At 40.7% G+C, this 20301-nt stretch overlaps 2 protein-coding genes across 3 annotated transcripts; both read left to right on the forward strand.

The window, feature by feature from the left end:
- Nucleotides 1-16: 16 nt before the first annotated feature.
- On the forward strand, nucleotides 17-12363 carry hnrnpk (heterogeneous nuclear ribonucleoprotein K). 2 transcript variants are annotated; one of them, XM_058069843.1, is made up of 16 exons: nucleotides 17-140; nucleotides 1576-1712; nucleotides 2911-3008; nucleotides 3140-3196; nucleotides 3911-3954; nucleotides 5284-5356; nucleotides 5429-5542; nucleotides 6303-6431; nucleotides 6588-6904; nucleotides 8288-8335; nucleotides 9009-9048; nucleotides 9763-9778; nucleotides 10069-10101; nucleotides 10184-10242; nucleotides 10590-10759; nucleotides 11376-12363. In XM_058069843.1, the coding sequence occupies exons 2-16, from the start codon at nucleotides 1655-1657 to the stop codon at nucleotides 11404-11406; spliced, it is 1287 nt and encodes a 428-aa protein (XP_057925826.1). In that variant the 5' UTR covers nucleotides 17-140; nucleotides 1576-1654; the 3' UTR covers nucleotides 11407-12363. The 2 variants fall into 2 exon arrangements, with proteins under 2 accessions (XP_057925826.1, XP_057925827.1); XM_058069844.1 differs by having other exon boundaries at nucleotides 11631-12363.
- Nucleotides 12364-12511: 148 nt separating this feature from the next.
- Nucleotides 12512-20059, forward strand: qng1 (Q-nucleotide N-glycosylase 1). The gene is made up of 7 exons (XM_058069846.1): nucleotides 12512-12637; nucleotides 12952-13151; nucleotides 13239-13386; nucleotides 13798-13910; nucleotides 16155-16298; nucleotides 17637-17832; nucleotides 19220-20059. The coding sequence occupies exons 2-7, from the start codon at nucleotides 12963-12965 to the stop codon at nucleotides 19447-19449; spliced, it is 1020 nt and encodes a 339-aa protein (XP_057925829.1). The 5' UTR covers nucleotides 12512-12637; nucleotides 12952-12962; the 3' UTR covers nucleotides 19450-20059.
- The last annotated feature ends 242 nt before the right edge of the window (nucleotides 20060-20301 follow it).

The raw sequence follows: 20301 nt of genomic DNA on the forward strand, positions 1-20301 counted from the left end.
GCAACGAGAGCCAATCAGACACTTCCTTGGAGGGCCCTTTTTCTGGTTTTCAACCAATGGGCTCGCTTGGTGAGCTGCGCACTTTATTTTCGCAAGCACCTGAGGGGGAGCAGCAAACAAGGCGTCGCACGCACATTTGGGTTTGTATGCTTTTTTTTTTATTCGGAGTATTTTGTATTAATTATGTATTTGAGCTTCACAAATGCAGCAATATACACGCCGTAGTCAGAAACAGTGGCGCTGTGACAATTTATGTGGCGTAAAGCAGGCCAAATTAGCTAAACTGGCTCGAGCCACTCCTGCTCAACTGAATTTGTAGCAAGATGGCGACGTTGGTTAACAGTGGCTAACGGCTAGCACCATTCCTTTTGATGTAGGGTCAAATACTCCTAGGTAAACGAAGCGGGTCTCTTCACTTTGGCATAACGTTGTGCTTTTATGTCCCCTGACCAGAAAGGAGAATTGTTGGAACGGATAACGACGTCATTTAATCATAGTTTAATATAGGTGTTTTCAGCAAAGCGCCTAGCTAATGTATAGCTAGCTAGTATAACCTATTTACGCTGACGAGCTATAGTTAGCCACCAAAGCTGTTGCTAAGATAGCGTCGATGTGTGCGTAAACATTTGATCCAATAGGTCTGATAAACGTCTTTTTTTAATGCGATTTATCCAGTGACGTTGAATAAGTGTGTAATAGACGAATACCAAGTGTTGATCACTGATTGATTACATAGTCAAGTTAGCAATGTTACAACATTTTGAAATCAAGTCTGATTTTAATTTCAGCCGATAAATCGGGATATAAAATTTGATTTGACATCTCATTAGAACAGATGGATTTGATTGGGTTTGACAGTTAAACAGATTTTGTACCGGAAAATAGTGCCTTTGGTCCACGTTGCTATAGCATTAAGTCCAGACAAAAGCTGTGATCGGCCTACGGATCTTGGCAGGTACAACCTACAATAAAATATAGAACTTATGCAGAGAAAATCTGTTATAAAGTCAACCGAGTATCCATTTACGTTTTTTTCGATTATCAAAAAATCCAGAGACTAAATTCAAGTGTCATATTTTTTCATATATATATATGCCTCACACTGCAGTCAGCGGCACCTTGTTTATTCCTTTTTACCCTACACTAAGCACAATGCAAATGCAATGTAGTATTTCCAGGCATAAAAACCCAATCAAATTTAATTGCTGTAGTGTCAATATGAATTATTTAATTTTTCACTTTTAACATGAAATTTGATGGGAACTAACTGCTTCATATGGTTGAACTGGTTGTGATTGGTTGCTTAGCATCTCATGTAGTCGGCCTCAATATTTTCTCAGTTCCTAAGCAGCTATTTGCTTCGTGATTTTTTTTATTCCGCCTATCAACACGCTCTCGCTCCTGTAACAAATATGAGAGTTCCCCACTAAAGCAACCTTGGGTTTCTTGAAAGGCACTACATAAAAAGTTATTAGTATCACTCTGCTTTTGCACTCTTTTGTCATTGCCAAACAAATGCCTTGAATTAATAAATGATTTCAGGTTTTTTTTTCCTTATTCTTACAATGTTGACAGACTACTAGACAGAGAAAGTGTTCTTCTCTCCCTGCTGTCACCGTTGTGCCAACTCCTGGTTTTCCACATCCAAAGGATCATGGACATGAAAGAAGAACTGCAAGACGATGCCTCATTCAGCAACACAGAGACAAACGGTAAATGCGATATTTTCAGAAGGTATTTGTTAACCTCTGACCACCATTGCGTTGGTTAGATGCTTTCTGGTACTGTACTGGTACTATGCTCTTATCAGGATTTTTTTTGTTGCCAGTACCAATCATCCATGAGTGACAGTGGCCGATACCGATCACATGTATTAACTGTAAACATGTCAAATTACTTATAATGCATGTTGTTGGCCAGGAGTGTCGTGTTTGGAAAGGAGGTGGTGGAGTTAGGATAATTCCAAGGCGCCAACCCGCCATATTTTGATGATTTAAAACATTACTTTTTTCAGAGTGCATTGATTTCACGTACCAGCTTATGCTACTTTTGTCAACAGCAGCAGCATAGATACAGCTACAACACTCGGGAATGTGCACAAAACTAGTGTTTCAGTCCTCAGTTTTAAAAATGCGGACTAGCAAACAAGCATCTTGTTGAGTTTTCACAGCGAAGTGAGAGTATTTACTCTTCGTTCTTCGTTCTGTGAGAGATTTTTTGTTTTTGTTTTGAGTGTCAAAATATGTACCTCCCATGAACAGCATTGTTAGCTAGCACAGACTAGCTTGTTTTCTCTTGGTAGAATGCACAGAAAGGGGGAAGAAATATGTGTTCATGTTCGACATAACGATTGGAAACGATGGACAAAATTGCAAAATGAGACTTTCCGAGTACATTGTCTGCTGGAGCTCTTCATGGCAGGACTTCCAGGGAGCACATTGAGTTGCTCCAAGAGAGCCAGAGAGTCAGCGGGGCTGCCGAGAGAGGCCGGTCATCTCGTCCTATGAATTCATTTATTTTTCGGGTTATTTGTTGAGCCCTCTGTCACACGCACGTGGGCGACTTGTCACATTGTGAGGCTCAAACTCCCCAAATGTAATACGCCATTCTTCTAAATGAAAGCCTTTTAATGTGTTGCAGGATGCACTCTGTGCACTCCACTGCACACAAGGTTCTCTGCATACTGCAATCGTGCGAGCTACAGGTGTCGTTCATTGTTAGGATTTGGTCCCAAGGATTCTCAATGCTGATGCTTTTATGAAGCACGGTCATAAAAGCTGGCATGATTTAAATGAGGGCGCTAAACGGGGTGCTAAAGATCTGATAAGAATATATATTTTTAAATTAATCATAGGTATATATACATATTTGTCTATACTGAAGGCATGTTGTTGTTTCCTTTTATACCAGGTAAGCGCCCCGCTGAGGATGCAGATGAGCAGAAATCATTTAAGCGCTCCAGGAACTCAGATGAGATGATTGAGCTGCGGATCCTGCTGCAGAGCAAAGTAAACTAGCTTTTTTTGTATGTTAGGACTTGATATATAATGAATGAAAAGGTCTATCTGCCTCTCTAACACATTTTCTTTTTATAGCTATGTTTACCATGTTTATTTAATATCGATTTTTTTACTTGCAGAACGCAGGAGCTGTTATCGGGAAGGGCGGCAAAAACATCAAAGCCCTACGTTCAGATGTGAGTACACCTGAAATGTTCGGTCTTTTTCTCCCCTTCCAATGCCTCTTAAAAACCTCATCCTCTAATGGGCGGCAGGGCACGTTTTTTGATAATATTTTATTTTATTGCCTTTTTAAAAAAAAAAATGCTACTGTTTGAACCAGACAAAACTACTGTTAATTTTATGGCCACGCTTTTCACATCAACTGTGTTGTGCTGTGGATAAGAAGTGTACACAGTGTTTGATTGCAGCCCACAGGTAACCTGGCCAAGTCTTTACAATTATTTCATTCAAAGTCATTGCCTCTCTCGCCCTCCACAGTTTGCCCCCCCCCCCTTCCCCTCTCCACTGTCTTCTATAGTCTGTTCCCCAACGTTGAACTCTTTGTTCTTGAATATGACCTATTTTTCCAATGTCAACCTCTCTCCTCTTCTCTCTCTGACAAGCCAAATCTCTGAGAGAAATGAAGACACATAACATGATCAGTGTAGAGCCTGTATATTAAAAATGTTTCCCCTCTCCCCTCTCCCTTGTTTATTATTTTACTGTTGACTTTTTTGCCCACTTCCTCCTCTGTTGCCCATGTTCTGGACGGCCCCTCCTGCGCCCGCCCACCTGACACCCCGGTTGGCCCTGCCCATAATCGTGCCCTGTCCCTAAACGGGCCGCCGTTTACTTGATTGACATCCGTGCTCGAATGGCCCTGGCCCCCCTGCCCATGCCACGCCCAGTACAATGCCAGTGTGTCAGTCCCAGACAGCAGTGGGCCTGAGCGGTATGTCCCTAAGCTCCTCCCTCTCACTGCCTGAGTACAGGTCAAACAGACAAGAGACGATCAGTCATAGTCATCCTGCCTCTTTTTTTTTCAAGTCACTGTATTATTATAACCTACTTGTGTTCAGTTCACTATTACGTAACAGTTAAAATGCTTTCATGTCCAGTGTTGCCTGTTTTAAAGCCATGTCAGCATCCTTTACATGCCACATCAGCATTGAAATGTTTTTTAAGGGTTTTCCACAGTCTGCCACAGGTCTTTTCCTCAATCTTGTTAGAATCTGCTTTATGTGCCAGTTGTGTTTTTTAAATTGAATTCATGATCCCCCCCCCCCCGCCCCCTCTATCCTGTGCTTTCACCTCCCTTTCTATAATGTGGGTGTTTTATTTTGTATTTTTTGTTAGTTCCATAAATGCTCACCTGTGGCTTGCCCCGCCCCATTCTTTCCCTTGTGATGTTACACGTATTTCATTATAACAAAAAGGCTTGGAGTCCCATCCATTCCCTGGTACCATGGCACCATTCATGCAATGTGTGTGTGTGTGTGCGTGTCTTTTGCGCATATGCCTCTTGCTTCATCTAAATATAGCCTTTTAATTGTTGTGGTGGTTGAAAGAACGGGGTGCCTCTTTCCCAGTCCCTGCTCATATCTGCATACTTTGTTTCCTCCATTTGGCTTAATTAGCGCATACTACAGTAGTGGCCATTTTAACTTTGCTTTATATTCACCGTCATTTTACTGTTTGAAGTCCCCCAGTGGGTGCCAATGTTACTTTGAACAAATTTGTTCAAATCGAGATTTTCCAGACAAGGACATGTTTGCTTTGTCTTTTAATTTAAATTTTAACAGCTTGTAGTGAGCATCCACCCAATGTTTGCTTGTAAATTCACTAGCATCCAGTGGTGCTTCCCCACACCCGCCCCAGCCAGATTGTCCCCAAACCTACTCTGCCCATCTTGACCCCTTCAGTGGTTCACTGATTGCTCTTTCTTTCTTTTGGTTGTCCTTTTTGTCTCTTCTTACTTTGATCTGATCTGGGCTATAGATATATAACGTTTCCTCGTAATCGCTTTGTTCAGTTGTAGCTTTTTTGCCAGCCACAGTGTGGCGTTCTCACTGTTCTGTCGTTAGGCCTCAGGATTTATTCCAATCATGTGGATTTTGTTGATTTTTAGATGGGGTTTGATTTTGTGCTGTGGGGGAAGGTTTTTAATTCTCCGATCTAACGTGTTTTCCCTTCCTTCTCGGGATGGCCTTGTTGGGCACCCCGCCCACCCTGTGCACGGCCGCGCCACTGCCTTGTTATTGGCGCTCGCAACATAACAAAGCATCCTGTGCATCTGCGCCGACATCGACACCGTCGGTGAGATCATGCTCAAGATTATCCCGACCCTGGAGGAGGTGAGGACCTTTTCACACATTTCACACTGCAGCATAGCGTAACGTTATTAACACGGTAATGTACCCCGCCAGTACCAGCAGTACAACGGCATGGATTTTGACTGCGAGCTGCGTCTACTGATCCACCAGAGCTTGGCCGGCTCCATTATTGGAGTCAAGGGAGCCAAGATCAAGGAGCTCAGAGAGGTATTTACTGTAGTTGGATAAACTAGCAAAGCAACATTGACATCATACTGATAACCCCATTTGTTCGACTCGGTTAACGATAACGAACCTCAACTAGTTACCGGGTGTCCACTTGAACAAATCTCACACTGCAAATAAATGGCACACGAAAAAGATAACTGTTACCTTGAGGGTTATTTTAACATTCAATGTCATTAAAAGACAACACAAATTACCAGTGGAGAAAACGGGTTGTCTGTAAAGCTGAAGTCCATGCTGAGAAATTTCTGCTGTGTGGATCGAGGAGCATTTGTGTGCAAAAGCTGCTAAGCCCGTAGAGTATTGTAAAACAATTTGCTGTTTGCTGACAAGAGCAGCTTTTGGATGGATTTTTATTTCATGCAAGGCAAACACAACATTGTAGTGTAAAAACACTATAAAATCAAGTGTGCCGAGCCATCCAAAACTTCTTTTGGTGTGGTTTAACACAAGAATAACACATTGTAACAACATTTATAGGTCAGAAAATGCTTTCAATTACATTTGACATTATAGAAATAAACTCAAAGTAGACATTACCCTAAATAGACGCTTCCACTCTGTTGAATCGATATCCCAGGCCACTGAATGAGGAAATACAGTGTTTGTATGAATACATTTTTATGTTTTTTTTTCCCCCCCAGCACAGGAACATTACGTGCAATATTTGCGGTGCCGCCTGCCCCACCGACTATCGTGCTGTGTTGCAAAATAGAGTTCTTTTTGTGTCCCATTTCTCTAGAACACAAAGACCAGTATCAAGCTGTTTCAGGAGTGTTGCCCTCAATCGACAGACCGGGTTGTGCTGGTTGGTGGTAAAATGGAGCGTGTGGTTGAGTGTATCAAGACTATGCTGGAGGTCATTGCAGAAGTAAGTTGCATGATATGAACCAATCTGTGTGTGTCACCAAATTCATTTTTCAATGTTTACTTGTCACATTTCCTGTTGGCACATAAACTGCATCCTGTTTTACATTGTATACTGTAGATATTTTTCTGAGAATTCTCATTAGATGTTTTTCGCCAGGCACCCATTAAGGGCCGCTCACAGCCTTACGACCCTAATTTCTATGACGAAACGTACGAATACGGAGGGTTCACGATGATGTTTGAGGAGAGAGGTAGCAGCCGCCGACCCATGGGAGGCTTCCCCGTTCGAGGGAGTCGGTCAAGCGCCGGTGACCGGGGCTATGATCGAATGCCCTCCAGCAGATCGGGACGGGCACCTTTGCCTCCGTCTCGCCGGGACTACGATGACATTAGTCCTCGCCGAGGTCCTTCACACCACCAGAGCAGGAGCAGTAGGGGCAGCAGCATGTCTATGGGTCGCTCACACAGAGGCGGGTAAGACCGGTTGTGCTTTTTAAAATCAATACCTGATGGAATGGTTCTCCTCAGGTGTGTATTTTCTTGTCTTTTATTTCTATTAGCGCATCTCACTAAGTTAGGATATCATGCAAAATGTACCAAGAATCCAATTAAACTCATTTGTTTTCACTTTTTCTATTAATGTCGACCAGTAGTTTACAATATTGAACTTTTGATAATTTTTCAAATCTTATGAGACACTAAATTGCCGTTTTTTTTATGAGCTGTAAACCATAATAATACAAATTATTACAAAATGATAGCAGCTTTATGTGTCATGTACTACATAACACACTCATGCATTAGTTATGTTTGTTGTCATATAATGATAGCAAAGATTACTACTGTAACCCATTGGTTCTAAACTATTTTCATTTCTCCCCCTTTTGGATATACAGTAAACCTCGGATATATCGGAAATTCGCTCACAACGGACAGATAAAAAAACGATTTTTCTGTAATGCATTTCCAATAAAAATTCTTTGCATATATCGGATTTTTTATAATGGATTTCGCCTATTTCGGACAAAATCTCCAGTCCTGTTCCAATGTATTTCCATTAAATTTCCCTTGCATATATCGGGTGGCCGCATCGTTATGCTAATCTTGTTGATGTCACTGGCTATTGTCTTTCTCCTGGCTCCAGATTTAGGACAAATATAAAAGTGAGTGACGTCAATAATACTAGCACAGCAGTGAATGGGATCTTAACCTCACTATTGGAAATAACGTAGGCCTGACGGGTGTAACAGGGCCTAGCTTAATTAACAATTTGTTATGCTCAGAGTCCAATAAAGTTAAATTCTCATTACCTTACGTCTCTTTTCATTGCCCAGTCCAGGTACATTGGAAACATAGTCAAGGAAGTGCCTTTTTATAACGGATTAAATCCGATATATGCGTAAAACAGACATTTTCCCGTATACGCATATAACGGATTTCGCTTATATCGGACAAAACCAGTGGGAACAATTGAATCCGATATATCCGAGGTTTACTGTATTATGGACAACCTGTAATAATTTCTGCACTGTGAGGCGTGACCAGAATCCTTCAATCTTCAAGCATGAATAAAGATGCCAACCTTGAAATTTTTTTTTTTTTTTTAAACTGAACCACTGAAATAAATTAGCTTTGAAAAATACTCAAATTTATTGAGATGCGCTAGTATATTGCACAAGCTTTGCTTTGGATTGGTGCTTTCATTGGGTAAATGGCGTCCAGTTTTAGTCATACAATGCGTGCATCTGCAAATATTTCTTAGTAGTTACCCATTTCATGAAGTATACGTTCTCATGCCTGTGTGTCTGGGTGTTTTTGTCCTTTATTTTTTCCCCCCCATCTCCATCTTTCCTACAGAGATGATCGTTACTATGACTCATACCGTGGCTCAGATGAAAGGTCAAAGTAAGTTTCTGTCCCCTCCCAAATGCATCCTTCTTGTAGTCCTCTTGTCTGTCCTGCTAACAGGCTAATGGTTAGTTTGTCTCTAATCTGCAACCCCCCTACCCCATCCCAATGCCCCTTTTAAAATTGTTGGTTGAAGAGTAGTATGATCCTCTTGTACTAAAGATAAACACCCTTACAAGCTTTTTGTAATACATGGTGGTGTGGATGATGGTCACATGCTTATGGGGAGTTGTGTTACTCACAATAATTGTTGTGCTTATTCACATTGCAAATATAATTTTTAAAAAATGGAGGAAATGAACATATGGAACCCGGAAAGAAGAGCAGATTCCAAACAAATGTCTTGTATGCGTGCTCTTCAGTCGCAAATAAATGCACATTACCGGGGGGGGGGGGCAGCGGCAGCAGCCCTTGGCTCTGATCTTCATCACCACCACCTGTCACTCCTCTCACCATAACACTGTCAGAGCTGTTCCTGTTACTGTGTGGGAAGATGGCTGAGAGGAAATGTGTTTATACTGTAATCTTCCTCAGCGTGTGTGTGCAGGTTGACCTGGACCAGATTTTTTTTTTTTTTTTTCTTCCTTGGAACGTTTTCAAGCATTTCTAAGCATTTTCTATTCCTTTCCACCCCCACCCCCTCCGTGTGTGCCACTCCTTCATCACCAAGTGACAGAAGAGGCAGACAAGATCGCTACAGCGATAACATGGTTAGTGACCCTTGCTGAATACATGCGGCTCTGCTTGTAACGACTCCCGGGGTGCCAGCATCCGGAGTCTCTGACTCGCTGTGATTGTGCTTTGTGTTGTACTCATGTGTCGACGCCTCGGTGTGCGCGTTCACGCCAAAAGCTGGCCACCGCGGCTCTGGATCGGCGTTTGAGCTAGTTACGGTACGATCTATAAGCCATCCCACCAAAATGACCGTAATCACCGCAGCTGGAGACATCCCATAATAATCAGCTATAATTGCCCTCTTGCTGTGTACTTTTCATGGCCAGCCTGTTTTTCTGCAAAAGAGAGAGAGCGGAGTGGGGGGGATGGCGGTGACCACAGTTGGTTGCTAGGCAATAATAACGCTTTGTTGACAGACTCTCTCTTTCTCTCTCTCTCTCACCCCCTACTCTCTCAGAGCTGGCAGGATACTGCCTGCCGTTGCCCGGCAACAGCATTTTGAATTGCCTGTTGCCCGGTGACAACAGTCGCTGAATAGCAGGTGAAAATGGGGGCTGATGAGATGCAGGGAGGGAGGAGTGAGGAGGAGTCTGGCATATGGATGAAAACTGGGTGGCTTTTAGTTGAGTCTGCTCCGCTGACGAGGCGACTGGCGCGATGCACGTTGCACTCCTCGTACAGCGTTTGTAGGGAGAAGGGCTGCTCTCCTTGTGTGTAACCTCTCTGTATTTTGTTTTTTTTTTTTACAGAGTGGAGGGGGATATGGTAAGTCTCAGCCTTTTTTTATATGACTTCAATGCAAGGATATGAAGGAAAAGGCACATTTTCCTTTTCTTGATTTACGTACTGTAACAAATTACCATTCACTTGTATTAGAGTGGCTACATTTACAGAAGCCTCTTAAGGACATTTTGACAGCATCTTATTGGCTGGCAATACAATATAAAATGCATTTTCCGCATGTTTGCAAGTGTTTTTTGTTTGTCTTTTTAAAGATATATATATTTTTTAAATCTTAATATGCATGTGCTTTGTTGTTTTCTTGGCATGCTCAGACAACAGTTCCTCCTGGGATAGCTACCAATCAGGTGAGTCCAAAGAATGCACTGCTTACTCAATTCCTTTTTTTTTTTTTTTTTATACCTGTTTTTGTATATTTGTTGCCATCAGGTGGCCGGTGCTCCTACAACGACACTGTCATTACCACACAAGTGACCATCCCTAAAGATGTGAGTAAATAACGTTGTCAAAGTTGACATTTAGTCACATAAATGGACCCACGGGGGTCATGGGTTATTGTAGCAGTCTGCACAGCTAAGCTGGTGTGGAATCAGTTCCACATTTTCTTCACATTTGCTCTGTGATTGACTGACAGCCAGGTCCAAAGTGTAATCCACCCTTTTTAAGTCAGCTGGGATTGCCTCCCACCCCACCCACAAACCCTGAACACTACTAAGCTGAATAGAAAATAGATATTGTAAAATGATTTGTCCTCCCAAAGATGAGTTTTTTGCTACATTATATGTGATTTGGTCTTATTTTCCTCCCCCCTCCCTGCTTTCAATGGCGCTCCCAGCTGGCGGGCTCCATTATTGGCAAGGGGGGCCAGCGGATCAAACAGATCCGCCACGACTCCGGCGCATCCATCAAGATTGACGAACCTCTGGAAGGTTCCGAGGACCGGATCATCACCATCGTGGGCACCCAGGATCAGATTCAGAACGCCCAGTATCTTCTGCAGAACAGGCAAGTTCTCAAGTAGAATGTTTACTGCTCGTACCTGTTGACTCTGTAGAAGACACTGTAGAAATGTATCTAGTTTTGATTCTGATTATGAAATACGTGATGTTGCATCTTGAAGCGAGCTAACCTAGTTTCTCTTGCCTGCTTTCTTCTTAACTAACACCCTTCCTTCCTTCCCATGCAATCTGCAAAGTAGTTCAAACCTTCCTCTTTCGTGAAATGGCTACTACGGCAAGGCAATTATTATTAGAATTATTATTATTATTCAATTGGACTCCCAAATTTGGTTCCCAGTTTTCATTTGCCTATGTAGCCATTTCACTGTAAAGCAGGGAGTGGATTGATTCTTCCCCTGGCCGCTGCTGTGTGGAAGACTAGTGATTTTGTTGTTTTTAGTTAGATCAAGCGACAACAAATCACAGTCTGCCAAATAGCAGGGGCTCCTCCTCTTCTGTCTCCCTTGGCAACCAGTAGGCACGTATACAACACACGACTTCCTTGTTCATGCTCTCCGAGCTTAGCCTGAATGCTAATACAGCTGTAGAATTTGTCTTAATTAGTGGTGGTGTTGCCATGGTAACTAACCCTGCCTCCCTTTTTCCTTCTCCACCTCCTTCAGTGTGCTGCACCTGCTTGGATTCAAGGACTAACCACACCCCCACCCTCCCTTTTTTTTTTTTCTCATGTTGATCCTTTTTTTTGGCCACTTTTGCCATTTTCCCAGTTATTTTTTCCTGTTCCTCAAAAAGACGCCCCCCACCCCACCCCACCCCCACACGCCCAGCTCTAGTCTATGCTTCAGTACATTGTTTTATTGTGAATGTGGAATTGCTGGTGTGACTTTGATTTATTTTATTCACTCTTTTTATTTCAGTGTGAAGCAGTTCTCTGGTCTTTTGCTGTAGACCCCCCAGGATTGAAGCAGACACCCCTTTCCCCGACCCCCTTACCTTACCCTAAAAACATTCTGCCCCAACCCCCCCTCTCGCCCAACAAAGCCCCCCTTCAGACTATTAATTCTGGATTGTGGGTATATTTGTTTTTTCTAATTTTATTTTTGTATTTTGAAAGAAATGTCCAACATTCCTGTGCATCAAAGATGTTCCGCATTCTTAAAAAAAAAAAAGAGTATTTTCGTTGATCTGCTTACTGTTTCCAACGCGCATTTATTAAAGCATATTCTTATCGCCTGGCAGACTTTTTTTTTTTTGTGATGGTTTTATATTTTATCATGTAGCTTTTTGGTTTCTAGTCCTGACTTAACACCCTGCTCTAAAACATCCTGAATGTAAGCCTTTCCTCCCAAAAGAGTGTAGTGGTGTCTGTGGCAGGACTCTTATGCAGCAAATACATTGACAGTCTGGCTAATCTTTTTACTGTTCTAATGTTCATAGGTGTTGGTGTGGGGGTAAAATTCATATTTTCTTCCTTTTTTAGACGGAACGACTACAGTTTTCTTATTAAATTGTATTCCTGAATTGGGGAAAAAGTGAATAACAAAAGCCACCCTGTCTGTGATCTAGTACACTTGCTTGATGTTCATGCTGTTAAGCTTGTTTAATTGTATAATGAATAAAGATGCCACTTTTTACTGTGTTGGTATTTTATTAAGATGCATTATTTCTTCATAAACTAAATAATTTTTGGACAGTTTATGAAGGCAACATTCGCATTTTCCTCCAAGGAAAAAAACATCGAATGTATTGGACTTTGGACTGTCATTATTTATTTCCTCTTAATGGATAACAGAATCGACGCTATTTCCGGGTTGGTCAGCGGACTGCCTGTGATTGGTGCAGTGTCTTTTGCAGGGGCTCTGATTGGCCAGACTCAACAAAAATAGCGGAAGTATATACACAGTCAGAGTTCCTGATTTGGCTGGTAAGTGTTTGGTATTGGGCAAGAGTTCATTCATTTTCTACCGCTTTTTCCTCACGAGTTGAAATACTTATATACATATATATGTGTTTATATGTGTTTGTGTGAATGTAAATATATTTATTGAAATGAAACAATGCCGCTAACATTAACTTGCCACGAAACAATGTAGCTAACATCAGCTCGCCGGCTAACCATTAGTTCGAATATAGTTTGTGTGACCCCGTCGTATTTAAATATTTGGTGTAAATTTAAAAGAGACACGGATAATATAATCTGAATTACATGTAATAATATTTGTATATTTTGTCCACCAGCAAAGTTCACAATGGAGCCGCCGCTGTTTCCCAGAGAGTCGGGCCAGTTTGTTGCAGACCTCAGTCAGGATGTGTTTGTGGAGGAGGAAGGCGTCCAGAAGGTGGCCGAGATGCTGTACTCTCTGCGGGACAGTGATGAGCTCACAGCCATTGGCTGGAAGAATGCAAACCCTCTGGCTCCTGTAGCCACCTCCGACCAGGTGAGTCTTCATAGAAAACTGTGACGTCACTAAAAGCTCTTACGGCCCGGCATAGAGAGCGTGTTCAGCAGGTTTGTGTCTGTGCAGGCTTTAAATTGGGTGTTTGTGGTGGACACCATGAACTTCTCTTTTTGGCCGGAGAAGCAAACGCAGCAGTGTGAGGTGACCTTTAAAGGCACCACTTACACGGGCTATATGACCTTGTGTGCCGCCATCGCCAGGGCCATGGAGGAAGGTGAGCCTCCATTCATCCTTTATGCATCCACTATATGTAACCTCACAACATGTACACACATCTATTTTAGCCCCCTCCCTCCTATTGGCTGTTCAATTATTGCAAATGTGCCCTTTATTTGAACTTGAACTGCAGTGGGGGGAACTGCTGGTCGCACCGTGTGCACCAGTGCATCATTTGCAATTAGCGGGATTGACTCCGGATATTACTCAATTAAGTCTCATATGGAACATCGCTCCCCTATGTGTGCCTGTCGTGGCCTTTTAAAATTAGGGCAAATTTTCCCCCGCAGCTTGACTGCACAGTGTGAATATTTACAGAAATGACTGCTATTCCTAAAGGGGGGTCCCTAACCCCCACCACTCACTTTGATACCATCTTAATGTATACTTGCTCCTCTTCTCTTGTCAGGCGTGCCCATCACGGATCCAAAGTTCTTCTCCCAGATAAGCGTGGAGGAGTTGGCGCACGTTCTTCGATCGGACAACGAAACGCCCATGCCGATGCTTCACGAGCGCCACCAGGTTTCTAAACTATCTTGCTCCCGTCCAATTAGAAGTAAAGCAGAAATTTGCATAATGCATATAAGTAATATATATAAAAGTATATAAAAGTATAATACATCCAACTAAAAATGTGTGTGTGTGAATGCCCGAATTGAAATGTTTGAATGGAGCATGAATGGCTCAATTTGTTGAAAGAAGGTAATAAGAATGCTAATAAGGCTAATTAGGCTAATAAGAAATGCTACTATGCTAATGTTAGCATGCTAACACCTAGCATAATGTTGCTAAATGTTTGTGTGTCTACATATAAAAATGTCACTAATGCTAACAAGTTAGCATGCTAATGCTAGCAATGCTAACTTGTCTACTTCAGCATAATAACACCGAGTGTGATAGTGTGAAGTGTTTATGTAAGTGTCTAGCTATAAAAACACCTAAAAATTATATTATGCAAATGTTAGCATGCTAATGCCAAGTGTTTATATATGTCTATTGTTTGTTTCTTTCAGCTTTTTATTGATTACAGTCGCCACAGCGGATCTTGAACCGCACACTGATTTTTGGCTTGAGCCCTATACATTCCGGATGCCCAGATTAATATGCTGTGTGTGCTACATTAGCACGCTAACACCTACCTTAATAGTTCCAAGTGTTGTATATAATAGTCTACCTACGTGTGAAAACGGCTAAAACTGCTATTAGGTTAATATTACAATGCTAGCAAAACTAACATGCTAACATTATCACGGTAACACTTGTGCTGTTTATGTATGTATAACCTATATCAGCATTCAAATTTATGAAAATAAAGTCACGATATTCCAACTCCACGTCCCCAAGACCTTTGGCCTTGGGCAAAGGTAATTTTTGAAAACAGCTAAAACTGCTATTATGTTAATATTACCATGCTAGCAAAGCTAACATTATCACACTTATATAATTTATATAGTTTATAATAGTGCTGTTTATGTATGTGTTTACCTATAAAACCGGTAAATGCTAGCGTGCAAATAACAGCATGCTAGCAATGCTAACATTGGCATTGCTAGCGTGCAAATAACAGCATGCTAGCAATGCTAACATTGGCATAAATTTACAAGAAAAAAGTGTAAATTGATGACAATAAAGTCGTAAATTTACGAGAAAAAGTGTTTATTTATTTTAATTTTTTATCATTTAATTTATTACCATGCTATCAAAGCTAACATTATCACGCTAACACTTAGCATAATAGTGCTGTTTATGTATGTGTTTACCTATAAAACCGGTAAATGCTAGCGTGCAAATATCAGCATGCTAGCAATGCTAACATTGCCATAAATTTACAAGAAAAAAGTGTTAATTGATGAGAATGAAGTCGTAAATTTATGAGAAAAAGTGTTAATTTATTTTAATTTATTATCATTTAATTTATTACCATGCTAGCAAAGCTAACACTATCACACTAACACTTAACATAATAGTGCTGTTTATGTATGTGATTACCTATAAATCCGGTAAATGCTAACATGCAAATCTCAGCATGCTAGCAATGCTAACATAGGCATAAATTTACAAGAAAAAAGTGTAAATTGATGACAATAAAGTCGTAAATTTATGAGAAAAAGTGTTAATTTATTTATTTTAATTTATTATCATTTAATTTATTACCATGCTAGCAAAGCTAACATTATCACGCTAACACTTAACATAATAGTGTTGTTTGTGTATGTGTTTACCTATAAATCCAGTACATGCTAGCATGCTAATATCAGCATGCTAAAATGTAAATTAACGAGAAAAAGTGTTAATTTACAAGAATAAAGTTGTAAGTTCACAAAAATAAAGTCACAATTTTCGGACTCCACGTCCGAAGGTAATTTTACAACTTTATTTGTCGTAAAAATTCACAACATTATTCTCCATTTTGTCCCCCCTATGCGGTCCTAATACTCTGTCGCAGAGAAGTGATGTCATTGAAGAATGACATCAATTAGTAAGCGCTTTGATACGGACGATACGGACGCATCATATCGACGTCATTGTTATTTCTGACCGTGATGTCGTCTTTATCGTGAGTAAAAGTCATATTACAGTTGTTAGTATAATCAATATGGGCGTTAGCATTCCCATTTTTTAGAATTTAAGCTATATAACAGGCAAAAATGTATTTTTGTTGGGTTTGTTTGTTTGTTTTTTTACAAGAAAATCAACAACCAGGTAATACTGTATTGCATGAGACTTGCTATAATAGGCCGTGATACATGTGGTGTTTGCAACAAGGTGCTGACTGAAGGCGGCCGCGTGCTGCTGCAGCACGGCGGAAGCTTCCACAGTTTCATCAGCCAGGCTGGGGACGACGCCCGCAAGATGGTGGAGCTTGTCGTGGAGAAGATTCCATCCTACAGAGACGAGGCTGTTTATGAGGTTTGATAACGACGTTTTAGCCCAAAAATGAATTTTGACTCAAATCAATATGCGGTACTTAAAATTCTCTACATTTTTGATGTCATCGCCTTAATGATCTAGAACAGGGGTCTCAAACTCAATTTACTTGGGGGGCCACTGGAGCTAAGGTCTGGGCGAGACTGGGCCGCATCAGGTTTTCAAAAAAAATTTTTTTAATTAAAAACAGAAAAATTAATAAACTTTGCTTTGGTTTCGATTTTCTACAAGAAAAGCTCTGATAAAACATTTCACTGTTCTCAAATATCTTACTTTTTATTTTTCTACACAAAATAAGATGAAAAATAAATAAACAAATCAAGAATAAAGAAAATCAATCAATCAGTAATAAAAAAATATAATAATAATAATAAAACAGCAAATAATAAAAACTTAAGAAACCACATATAGTTGGTGGGTAGACAAATTAAAAAAAATTTTCAGATTAAAATGAACAAAGCATTATTAGAGCCCTGTAGACATGACAAAACATGACTATAGTCACATTTATACTTTATTTACAACATATTGCGCAACTGCAGGGTCTTGAGACACATGCTAACTCGCAAACTAGAGCGCTAGCGACCTAAAACGGTAGCCTTCAAGTTATTTCCTTTAAACTTAAATAGCCAAAAACTTACCACTTCCACACGGATAGGGAGGATAACTATTAACAGTTATTTAACCTTTAACATGAACATTAATCAAACGTAATAATTTTTTTCTGGGTACATGATACCATACAGCATCCATATCAAACTTGCGCGGGCCGCACTAACATTAAACTTTCATTTCAAGGCCGGGGCCTCAAACTAGTGTCCCGTGTGCCGCATTTGGCCCGCGGGCCGTTAGTTTGAGACCCCTGATTTAGATATTCAAGCTGTCACGACAAGTCAACATTTTCTATGTTTTCACAAAAAGCTGGATTTCTCCCTATTTTAGTCAGGAACCGATATTTTCCTGAAACTTCCCTATGTTCTATGTCTGATTACTAAAGAACCAAAAAAGGTAGAAACAAACTTTTTTTTCTGATGAAAGACCGGAGTCTAGTCTTTCTTTCAGTAGATTCCATGTTGTTATAGTCATAGAACACAATAGTATGTCTGCCTTGAAAGATCTGTCAAAATCGTCTAAAAGGGGCCTCAAACTAGTGTCCTGTGGGCCACATTTGGCCCGCGGGCCGCATGTTTGAGACCGCTGATCTACAATGCTAAAATGAAGATAAATGATACCACATGAAGGGCATATTTTCCAAGTGTAAGATGAGATGAATCGCAAGGTGTATTCCATACATAAAACAATCCTCCTGCTTCCTTCCAGGGCAAGAAAATCGCTTTCTACAAGCGAGCTCAGATTCTGGTGGCTGACTTCTGGGGCATCATGGCAGCCCGAGGCGAGGCGGTCATTGCCAACATGGACTGGCTCACCATGTTCGCCGACTACAGGATCCCTCAGGCCCTCGTCTACCTCGGTGCCCTGCGATACTCCGATGCTCTGATGGGCACGCTGAAAAACGGTATGTGTGTGTGTGTGTGTGTATACTGGTGCCATCTTAATACAGGAGCTACATACAAACCCTTTAATTGCCACTGTAGTGGGATATTTCTAGTATTATCATTATATATTATTACATATGGATGTAAATCAGGGGTCTCAAACACGCGGCCCGCGAGCCACATGTGGCCCGCAGGACACTAGTTTGAGGCCCCCGCCTTAATATGAAAGTTTAATGTTAGTGCGGCCCGCGCAAGTTTGATATGGATGCTGTATGGTATCATGTACCCAGAAAAAATTATTACGTTTGATTAATGTTCATGTTAAAGGTTAAATAACTGTTAATAGTTGTCCTCCCTATCCGTGTGGAAGTGGTAAGTTTTTGGCTATATAAGTTTAAAGGAAATAACTTGAAGGCTACCGTTTAGGTCGCTAGCTCTCTAGTTTGCGAGTTAGCATGTGTCTCAAGACCCTGCAGTTGCGCAATATGTTGTAAATAAAAAGAGTATAAATGTGACTATAGTCGTGTTTTGTCATGTCTACAGGGCTCTAATAATGCTTTGTTCATTTTAATCTGAAAAAAAATAATTTGTCTACCCACCAACTATATGTGGTTTCTTAAGTTTTTATTATTTGCGGTTTTATTATTATTGTTATTATATTTATTTATTACTGATTGATTGATTTTCTTTATTCTTGATTTATTTTTCATCTTATTTTGTGTAGAAAAATAAAAATGAAGATATTTGAGAACAGTGGAATGTTTTATCAGAGCTTTTATTGTAGAAAATCGGAACCAAAGCAAAGTTTATTAATTTTTCTGTTTTTAATAAATGCATTTTTTTTGGGGGGGGGGGACCTGATGCTCCAGTGGCCCCCAAGTAAATTGAGTTTGAGACCCCTGATGTAAATCATGAAATTCATTCATTTTCTACCGCTTTTTCCTCACGAGGGTCACACGGGTGTGGAGCCTATCCCAGCTGTCTTCGGGCGAGAGGCGGGGTACAACCTGGACTGGTGGCCAGCCAATCACAGGGCACATATAGACAAACAACCATTCACACTCACATTCATACCTATGGACAATTTGGAGTCGCTAATTAACCTAGCATGTTTTTGGAATGTGGGAGGAAACCTTGCAATGCACGGGGAGAACATGCAAACTCCACACAGAGATGGCCGAGAGTGGAATTGAATCCTGGTCTCCTAGCTGTGAGGTCTGCGCGCCAACCACTAGTCCACCGTGCCACCCTAAATCATGAAATGTGTTAAATTCACCTTTAAATAGTTACATTGTAAATGAATGAAGATTTTATTCTAATGATTTTTACCAAGTGACTCATTTCAACCAATCAAACCATTGGTCCCGCCCACGACCTACATCATGATTGTGACCTCTCGTCCCACAGGCGAGTTGTTGCGTTCAGGCGACAGGAGGGAGGTGGAGATCCGAGCGTGTTCCATCTGGGCGGTGGAGCGCATCAGGGCACGTCTGAGCGAGCTGATGAAGGAACGGGACGGCAGGAGCTGCGGCGTCACCTCGGCCATCATCGACTTCTACCTGTGGCCGTACGCCAAGCAGCACCACAAAGAGATGGCACACATTCCCATACACCACACGCGCTCCGTGTATTACTGACAAGATTACTGACGAATATGTCGATTAATAATCTACGTTTAAAAAAAAAAAAAAGTGAATTCCCTGCACAATTTTTAATTATTGTATATAAATTATAAGTATAAGGAATAAAAACATTCATTCATTTTCTACCGCTTATCCTCACGAGGGTCGCGGGGGTCGGGGGTGCTGGAGCCTATCACAGCTGTTTTTGGGCGAGAGGCGCGGTACACCCTGGACTGGTGGCCAGCCAATCACAGGGCACATATAGACAGAAAAAGCTAAGAGAGGTTGCCTCCAGCCACATCTGTTAATGCCAATGTTACACTAATTGGAGACCTATGGTGGTTACTTACTTTTGTATGTATGAACTGGGTGGCTATCATTATTAACTGGTAATTGGAGTGCGGCCCGTTTTTTGTTTTTTTTAATTTATTGGCACATTGTAAAAAAAAAATAATAAGAAGAAGAAAATAAAAAACTAAAAAATACAGCATTTTTAATATTATAAAAATATTATTATATTATTGTAATATATTATTATTCTAATATTGTGAAAAACAAGCCGAATAACTACAGATTTTCGATAATAGTATTTTTGCCGAAAAACCGATATGCTTATATTGTCCAACTCTCAATGTCTGATAACGATATCAGCCGATACTGATACCGATATATGTAATATATCAATTTACGGGAAAAAGTGTTGATTTACAAGAATAAAGTTGTAAGTTCACAAAAATAAAGTCACATTAATTTACGAGAAAAAAAACATTGTAATGTTACAAAAATAAAGTTTCAAATTTATGAAAATAAATTCACAATATTCCGACTGCACGTCCCCAAGACGTGAATTTTACAATTTTTGAAAAC

Source organism: Doryrhamphus excisus, chromosome 4 (assembly GCF_030265055.1).
Source record: "Doryrhamphus excisus isolate RoL2022-K1 chromosome 4, RoL_Dexc_1.0, whole genome shotgun sequence".
NCBI classification, from domain to species: Eukaryota; Metazoa; Chordata; class Actinopteri; order Syngnathiformes; family Syngnathidae; genus Doryrhamphus; species Doryrhamphus excisus.

Bases quoted from the DNA above. Each gene is read 5' to 3' on its own strand.
- hnrnpk (XM_058069843.1), top strand. From the start codon at position 1,655: ATGGACATGAAAGAAGAACTGCAAGACGATGCCTCATTCAGCAACACA. The intron at 6,905-8,287 runs GTAAGACCGGTT...TCTTTCCTACAG, and splicing joins GGTCGCTCACACAGAGGCGG to AGATGATCGTTACTATGACT. The intron at 10,102-10,183 runs GTGAGTCCAAAG...TGTTGCCATCAG, and splicing joins CTGGGATAGCTACCAATCAG to GTGGCCGGTGCTCCTACAAC.
- qng1 (XM_058069846.1), top strand. From the start codon at position 12,963: ATGGAGCCGCCGCTGTTTCCCAGAGAGTCGGGCCAGTTTGTTGCAGAC. The intron at 13,152-13,238 runs GTGAGTCTTCAT...GTGTCTGTGCAG, and splicing joins CTGTAGCCACCTCCGACCAG to GCTTTAAATTGGGTGTTTGT. The intron at 17,833-19,219 runs GTATGTGTGTGT...CTCGTCCCACAG, and splicing joins GATGGGCACGCTGAAAAACG to GCGAGTTGTTGCGTTCAGGC.